We start from the raw sequence: 9446 nt of genomic DNA on the forward strand, positions 1-9446 counted from the left end.
ACAGGAAGCCCTAACACACTCAAGACACGCACATCAGGTGAAGGAGTACGCTGTACGAGAACCGATGTGTAGAACATTGTCAAGAAACCGCGCATGACTTCATTTGTGTCAAGCGTCCTGTTGCAATTTTCTGGATGTTCTTCGAATATAAAGGAGCCAACAGGCTACACTGGAAAGAGGTTCCACAACTTTCATACTAACCTTCAGCCTCTGTCATTATTGGAGAGGAGCATGGACATCGAATGCGAGACTACACGCGGCGTCCAACGGTGGACGACTAAAAGCGCCCGAATGACGCGGTGATGCAATCAATTTTACGTATGTTAATAACACCTCAAGATGAATACGTATGTCAGCAGCTTGAGGGGGAATAACTCAGGGAGGCTGAAATGGCATCAGTCGTTTTGGTGTTTCACGCACTTCACTGGTTTTGGAAAATTCAATACCTCCGAGATCAGTCAAGTACGCTTAGGCATGGTGTCATTCAGCGGTGGATTTTTTCACCAAACGCCTGATGGTTCTATGCGATGTTACAAAACTGACACAATACAAACAAAATGCATGATCAGAGCAGTTCAAATGAGCACGCAGTTGTGATCATCACTCAATTCTGAGTCCATCTCAGGTATGTGGATCCCACGTAACGGCATGTTATTCAGTGAGGAACCTAGGGTCCAGCCAGAACTTCAAGTTTCTTGCTCATCACTTGAAAAAAGTGATAATTCTATGGTACTTCACCATATCTAAGGAAGCATGAATATACCTTCTGGATAGTCAGAAACGAGATATTTTGATTGATAGATCATTTACAGTCAGGGACACTCATGGGACAGATTTTGTCTTCAGTAGGACAACGGTCGGTGCATCACGCTTGTAGTTCACAGTATCATAAGCGGCAGCCGAGATGAGGCTAAGTTCGGCCGAAACAGGTTCACCATCTGAAACGATCTGGAGAATCATGACTCAAAATATCACACGTTTTTCGAACAGATGAATGGTGAGTTTCGGTCTACGCGTGGAATAAACTCGCCCCAGTGAGTTGAAACAGTTCAATGGAGTTGTTCTTCATGTTGAACAGCCCTCATCTATTGAAAGGACAATTTCAAATGCATGTAGTATAAACATTCGTATGATCGTTCGGCAATCACCTCCTTCAGGCTGCAAATAAAGATTTCCGAATGGAATGTGATATTTAGTGAACCTAAAGACGAAGCAATGGAGTCGTGGCAAGAACTCAACCCACTCCCAGATTCATCAGCCGCTTCAATCCAACATGAAGAGGTTTACGTGTCACAAGAATCCACGTATATGGGAAGTGCCTATAAAAAACCGCCGTGGAATTCAGTACATACAACTCACCGTATCATCCCAATTGGGGATCACATTCGGTTTCCACATCGGAGGGCCTTGTGAGTAGTTTCATAGGAATCCGTGGGGATGTGCGGTATCCCATGGACTGGGAATGTATGGAGCGGAACTGCTTGCAGTGCGTGAGTTCAGCGTTAGACTTGCCTGAATGTGACTAGTGATCGTGAGGAAAACCTAGACTGGCTGATTTGTACCACTGCACTGCCTGCAACGCCGCAATCGTTGTCGAGAATCCTCTTGCGTTGATGGGCTTAACTAGCAAAGAAGCCACTTTCGACGTCAGGCAATTACGGGGAATTCGATATGGTGAGTTAGACTGCTCGATGGATTACGAAATTTCCAAGAAATAGCCACCTATTATTTTCTTCGAGATGTTGGATGATTGCACGTGTCTATGAAATTCATGAGGTGGACGCAGAAACACTAGGTTGAGACAAGGAGAGGGCCAGAACGAGAGAAAGCTGTATGTATGTATGTATGTTTGTATGTATGTATGTATGTATGTATGTTTGTATGTATGTATGTATGTATGTATGTTTGTATGTATGTATGTATGTATGTATGTTTGTATGTATGTATGTATGTATGTATGTTTGTATGTATGTATGTATGTATGTATGTTTGTATGTATGTATGTATGTATGTATGTTTGTATGTATGTATGTATGTATGTATGTTTGTATGTATGTATGTATGTATGTATGTTTGTATGTATGTATGTATGTATGTATGTTTGTATGTATGTATGTATGTATGTATGTTTGTATGTATGTATGTATGTATGTATGTTTGTATGTATGTATGTATGTATGTATGTTTGTATGTATGTATGTATGTATGTATGTTTGTATGTATGTATGTATGTATGTATGTTTGTATGTATGTATGTATGTATGTATGTTTGTATGTATGTATGTATGTATGTATGTTTGTATGTATGTATGTATGTATGTATGTTTGTATGTATGTATGTATGTATGTATGTTTGTATGTATGTATGTATGTATGTATGTTTGTATGTATGTATGTATGTATGTATGTTTGTATGTATGTATGTATGTATGTATGTTTGTATGTATGTATGTATGTATGTATGTTTGTATGTATGTATGTATGTATGTATGTTTGTATGTATGTATGTATGTATGTATGTTTGTATGTATGTATGTATGTATGTATGTTTGTATGTATGTATGTATGTATGTATGTTTGTATGTATGTATGTATGTATGTATGTATGCATGTATAAGGTAGTATGAGATAGTGGCTCAACTCTGCTTAGTCACATTTTTCAGTCAGTTCGCATGGTCAGATCTGTGAAATCACACCTAATATTCTCCATCCGTTTCGTTTATGGTGCTAGCACCTACCGCGGAGGCCAGGTGCATCACTTTGACCCACCTCAGGTCAAGTCGTATTTGTGCAACTGTCAAGTAGGAATGTCCGTATGTGACCTTCATTGTGATTTCACATTAAGTGCAGTGAGTGCACCTCGCACCCAATGCGGCTGACACAGTCGAGTGCGTACACATTGGACGGGACGTCACTGTGCCAGCCCAAGCCACGAACACACCCCAATATTAGGCACCATCGTTTCAATACAGACTTGTGGTCAACATTCACTGCGTCAGCTGACCTTCACGACAGTGCGTTTCGGAATTTCCAATACCCCTCAAATTCGGAATTTACTCCAAAGTCCCAAACCGATTTCCGGCCTGCATATCTAAATTGTCTCTGAACTGAAGGACGCTCAGTTATCTCAACATTTCAGTCCTCACCAAATTACGGACATTTTGCAGACCCAGCTGGTTAGTAGTACACGGATCGATGCTCGAGCAGAGCATAGCACAGCGGAATCGTTGTCGGTTTACTGTGTCCACACGTCAGAAAACGCAGTCGTTTTGTTTGCCTCAGTTCAGACAAAGGACTTTGAGACTTTATTATGCCCCTCATCATTGTACCTACAGGCTGTTCTCTCCCAAACAGTCGTCCAAATGCTGATTTGATTGGTGATTTTGAACAAATGGAAATTAAATTCGGAGCTAGAGTAAAACATCTGATTGCTCCCAACTCCTCCAGGTGGTCAAAGGCAAAATTGTGACGTCCCATCATTGAAACTGTTCTTACGAAGTCACATGGTGATTTGGATAGGTCCATGTTCGCATGCCCAAATAGAATGAACCAAGTTTGCACGCATCCCGTTTTACAAATCTTAAGTGCCGATGGCGGATGGATTGCGAGCAAAACCAGCTTCAATCTATGGACAGGATGCCTGACTGCTCCATCTTCTAGGCAAGCAACACTTAAACACTTAAATGCACAGCTTTCAGCGGCTTGTGAGGAATGTCATAGATCTGTTAAAATCTGGACAGCTTAACTTCGACTGCATTGTTTCCATGAGACAAAAAACTGCACGTGAAATTTCGAGTTGGGTGGTAGAACGATGCAAGTCACATTCTGGTTATGAAATGCCCACCCTTGAATGCGTGGATGAATGAAAACAGAATTACTTTTCTCCACTTCTGCTTCATGTATGTCCTGTGTGACAGTTCATTGGGCATTCAAACCAGATTGGGGACTCCAGTTTGCTCTACAATTTCTAGTTCGTAGAGCTGAACTATAACGTGAAAAGAAGCCACAAGTTACAAAGTACCACGGAATGAATGGCTGACTGGGGTTTTCAGGATGTTGTACCATGCATACACTTGCACTGAACCGTGTCGGTAGACTCAAGGCCTTTTCCACATTGCCTTTCGTCCTGAGAGCTACCTGGTGCATTAAATGCGCATCAAACTTGGGTTTTTATGTTGGATAATGCGACGCTCAGCACAATAGAATTAGCGGTCGCAGTCTTTTGGGCGACACATTGATATCAAGAGTGACCGGTCTATGATTCGCCAAGAACAACGTAAATCCACTGCACTGCTTCGAAAAAAAATCGTGAGTATGTTTAATTTACCCGACCATCTGCTTCCATCTTGTGGTAGTTGCGCACCACATGTTCTAAGCTGGTTTTCAAGGTTGATTCATGTGACTTTTTGGCATGGCATGAGCTGAAATTTGCTGTTGAAATGAAGAATTCTCTGTGTAATCATCAGCCTGACAAAAAGAGACATAAACGCGCTTGGAGTTTCGCTCGTATGAGTGGCGGTGGATGATACCACACATATTGGGAAGGTACATCAACTGGTAGGCTCCATCCTTCACAACGAACCTCATTGAAATTCAGTAGAATGTCAGTCAACAATATCACGGTTTCAATCAAAATGTAGGTTAGGACGCTGGTGAAACGCTCCCGCTGGCTTGTTTGAACGTATCTCAAGTGTTTGTGTCAAAGTGCATCGAAAGTATTGATCATGAACATCTACGAAGCCCCTCAACCTTCCTTTCAGGGTCGTTTCACGGAATTCCACAACCATAATGGATGCTGTGAGAAAGATCACGCGAATAGGGTTCGTTGGATTCCATCCTCCCGCTTAGGAGCTGGAAACTATTGATCATGTTAAACACGTCACCGAACGCACGACATGGTACCGGCGAACAATGACAAATCACAGTCAGGAACAGTCAATTCATCGTCTGCTTCAAAACTAGCTCGTATGCAACCGTTTGTTTCGCTTCAATTGACTGATGGTTAGACTGAATTTTCACCTCCGTTGTGGAGGATAAATGCTTGATCTAAGGTAATTGGGTTCCCGAATGGGCTGAGCATGCTACTGTGCCTTTGAGCTGATCAATTCCTTTAAACAGGTAAGCTTTCGAATGCCACTACCACAAGTACGATTACACCACGCTGAAAATTTGGTTACTACCAAGTCAGCACTGGCTTGAGGCTCCCTATGATGAGACGCGCAACTGAGCGAAAGCTGAACGATTACCACGTGATCATTGAATTCCTACTCGGGGTCTCGACAAATCTGGTCAGTTTGGCATAAACCGTCTGCGAATGCTTGCTATGTACAACGGAACATTCGTTTGGCCATTTTTGGCTCGAATACCAGTGACACATCGTTGAAATGGAAGCACCAGAAGATTTGGCATGATGTTTTCGATGGGTTTTCCCAACAAACCCCTACTAAAATTGACTTCACCATTCAGCTGCCCAAATACCGTAAGCAGTCTGTAGTCAAGTCGACAACAGTGGTGACTGCTCTGAAATAATGGTTCGGAGAAATGCTCGTTTATGTGGCTAATTTTGGCAAATTTCTCCCAAATCTAACCAAGTTTTCATGGACATTGTTAACTGCGTATTAGGTCACAAAATAACATCAAGATATCGTGAGATAATCCGTGAAGTATTATGAAGATGTCCCAAAGTATTTCATAGTGAGTGAATCACAAGTAATTTCAAGGCCTAATTCCCGAAGAACAGAATTTCCGTTTAAATCGACTTCTGTGGGACTAATTGACTGCTATCTAAATTTGCACAGCCATAGTAATCAATATCGGCAACATGCACAGCAAGTCTTAACCCTACTCTCGGTCAACTACTGAGGGTACGCGCCCCTTTCCAGTCGATCAGAAAATTACATTGCTTATGGGATAGCGAGTAAACTGTTGGATACCTGAATCAAAACGAACGCCTGATTTTCCCTTCCACAAACTTTATAAAGGATTTCGTGCTTGAAAAGCCGATTGGTTCTGGTGAGAACCAACGCTTTCCTATTGTTTTCAAGTTTTGACTGAATCTGACGCCTCGCGAGGCTGATGAGGAAGGCGGTATCTGTATAGCGAATGTTGTACCAGTGTCCCAAAATACAACCTCTTTCTGGACAGAGGTTTCCCTGACATCTAAATGACTCATTCGCGTGGCAGTAATATGGTCGATTGTAACGGACGCAGGTAGTTCTCACAAGCCACTACATTTTCTGTGCTTCGGGATTAGTATCAAGGTACACCAATCCAATGGAGATGCTTCACGAAATACGGAGAGCACGATCATCAACTCGTCCAGTTGCAGCCAGCCGGCTCCCGGTTGGCACGCACTATTAGTTAGCAGGTTGTGTAGGTGTTCTATAGAACAGTCCAAAGGTATCTACATGGTGAACGTTAGTGTTACAGTGGAGATTGTACTCCCTGTTCATTCATAGAAAGTTGATTCTAGATTTAGTGCGAAGTTGGGGTCTAAAGTGTTCTATCCAGCGACAGTTTTGCGAATCCATATGCAATGGTGTCGTTGGAACGGACTGCAGCTGAGCTACATTTAAACCAAACTGAATGACAGATCTGTCGTTAATCCTGATCAGTCGTCCCCAATTGCAACGCATGTTGTCTGCTGACTGATGGTCTATCCGATAAAACGAGACTTGATTGCACATTGAAAAAAACTAGCAGCGCAGTGATCCGATGTTGAAGAGATACAATTAATCGGCAGTACCTGGAATTAACTAACCGAAATATGATTTCGCTGGCGACACATCCACAGAACGGAATTTCCCACCGAGATAAAACTCCCTGATAGTGGGACGGCGGTTACTACAGATGAGGCGTGCGGAAAATCTGTGGATTTCCCGAAGCTCCGCGCCGCGTTTACTGAAAGGCGAGCGTTAGTAAGGAACTTGTAAAACTGCTCCACAGCGTTTGTTTACGATTGTCTTATAGACAGTGAATATCCACGAAGGGTAAAAAGGGTGCGTGAGTGTTCAGTGTTTTAAACTATGTGCATATGAGACGTTTACTTTCCTGTCAAATAGTTTGCAACTGATTATTTGGTGTTTGCTAATAAACGGCTTTGCGGTGAAAAGCCTTCTTCCTCCCTTCAGTTGGTGCCGTCGAGAGGGTACGGATGAAGATCCCATGACCACAGCCTTTTGAGGGTGGGAATTTGTGAACTTTCCCGGAGAATTTCGAGGATGTTGTTGGGTCAGAAGGACTGGACACCGACCGGCGTAAGTTGGTGGCATTGAAGAACCCTTATCGGGGGTTGAGCCTTGGATTCGGCCAGAAGAGACCCTAGGAATATGGACTGGGCGGCCAAGAACGATTACCTTGCAGTGGAGTTTTACACACTGGCTGACCGCCAGGAGGCCATGAGGTGGTTCAATTCGGCCAGAATGGGACATGGATGTGACCCAACTGTGTTCTTCGCCGGTCTGCAGCAGTCGTTGAATTGGGCCTGTAGGTGCTATTGTCTTTTTTACTCGAAGTAATATCAGAAGGTGAAATAGCACTAACAGTAAACAGTTATGTATAGTGGCTACCAGAGACACAAATTACAACTGAATAATGGACAAAAGAAGTATGAGACTTATCGAGTTCTTCGTTTGATAAGTTGTAGCCGATGCGGCCAATGTTTGTGGGACGCCGTTGAATTGAATGGGGTCTTGACCGAGTGTGTTGAAATCTGGCCTGTTCTTTGTCGTTTAATCCAAAACGATTTCGAGCCCAGACTTTTCCTGCACAGTGAGTCGTGCGTCGGCTTGAAATGGTCTGGTCAAGGCGCTGTGTGAACTGACGAGCGTCGGGCTGTGGGATCGTTGTTCCGCATATATATATATATATATATATATATATATATATATATATATGTTTATGTTGTGAGTGAGGATGCGCTTGCATTGTTTGTCTTAGGATAAGATTCCAACACTCTTGGTTAGTCGTGGGGCGCATGTTCGTCATAATGCGCACAGGAATGAAACAGCGGGTGTGCATGCGTTGAACAGATTATATGAGTGGATGAAGATAAACATTAATGAGATAGTAATCGGACTGTGAAAGCGGTTGAGGATAAACGTTGATGGGGTGGTAACCAAACTCTGGTAAAGTGGTCAAAGATAAACGTTGAGGGGATGGTAACCAACGGGCCTCACCGGGACTGGATGCAGTGTCTCGCCACTAGTTGCTGTCTGACCATTTGGTCGAAGGTGTGCAGCCGACGCTTGTTGCCCAGCTGCGGTTGGTGAGAACTATTGACAGGTTGAATGTGAATGGGCTGGTGCATCTGGCACGGAAATTGGCCGAGGCGCGACTGGCCTGGTTACAGTCACAGGAGAAGAGGGATGATTCACCAGCAGATGACCTGTAGACTAGAGTGGACCAGCAAGGCGGACCGTTTTCAGACATCAGTACAGAATCGTACAGCCGCGCTTGATTGAGCAAATGCTACAAATGTGGCATGCGCGGCCATTGGATGAGTCAACATAACCATACCCGACCACCTATGCGGAGTATAACTTTGGATTACTCCTCTTTTCCCGGATGCCTTGCGACCAGTGTCGTGATGCACGTTACGATACAGGCCGTCATCGAGATAGATGGAAGAGGGAGCTGTGCCTGAATGATACAGGAGAAGGGTGTCGCCGAGGTTAGAGTGAGCGAATATGATCGCGAGCCGTGTGCCTTAGCCGTCAGCGCAGTGGGTAAATACCGACTGAAGATTGACGGATTGTCAATGCACCCAATGCGTCTGGGTGACATGTCCGTGCAGCATGAGTTCGACCATACGGCCTCCGTCCACTGCCAATACATCTATGGGATGAAGTTCATAGACAAGTCCAATGGCATAATCGAAGAAATCAAAGTGCGTACAACTCCTCGGTTGTGCTTGTAAGAAAAACGAACGGAAATCACCGGTTCTGCGTGGATTTCCGGCGTTTGGACGAACTGACCGGGAATCGGGTTGTAGCTGTCCCCACGGTTGCGGAGATTTTTGATTCCCTCCAGCATTCCCGATATTTCATGGTATTCGAGGCAACTGCCTATCAAGCCAGAGGATAGGGAGGAAAATCGTTCATTGATGGGGGCAATCAGTATCAATTTGGACGGATGCCGTTTGGTTTGTCGGGTGCGACATTCACATTCCGGCGCTTGACGCTTCGTTCGACGAAGGTACTCTGTATGCACGAGGGCACCCCAATCGATGATGAAACGTTTGAGATCCAACTACCAACCTCGGCGAACAGACCAAGTAGCACGCCCATTCGGGAACCCAACCACCTTAGATCAAACTTTTATCCTTCAAAGCGAAGCCGAAGAATCAGTTTAACCATCAGTCAAGTCAATTGAAATGAACAGTTGCACACGTGCTAGATTCGAAAGCAGACGATGAATCGACTGTTCCTGACTGTGTTTTGCCATTC

The 9446-nt window shown here is 44.0% G+C and overlaps 1 protein-coding gene across 1 annotated transcript in view; it reads right to left on the reverse strand.

Annotated features, from left to right (window-relative positions):
* Window positions 1-3931: 3931 nt before the first annotated feature.
* T265_15702 (hypothetical protein) overlaps window positions 3932-9446 on the reverse strand; it is a gene marked incomplete at both ends in the record, with an annotated part of 34131 nt that continues 28616 nt past the window's right edge. Inside the window, 2 exons of the mRNA XM_009178977.1 lie at window positions 3932-3980; window positions 8938-9200. Coding sequence (XP_009177241.1) covers window positions 3933-3980; window positions 8938-9200 — 311 coding nt within the window. The remainder of the gene's footprint in view (window positions 3981-8937; window positions 9201-9446) is intronic.

Source organism: Opisthorchis viverrini (genome assembly GCF_000715545.1).
Source record: "Opisthorchis viverrini unplaced genomic scaffold scaffold2831, whole genome shotgun sequence".
Classification (NCBI taxonomy): Eukaryota; Metazoa; Platyhelminthes; class Trematoda; order Opisthorchiida; family Opisthorchiidae; genus Opisthorchis; species Opisthorchis viverrini.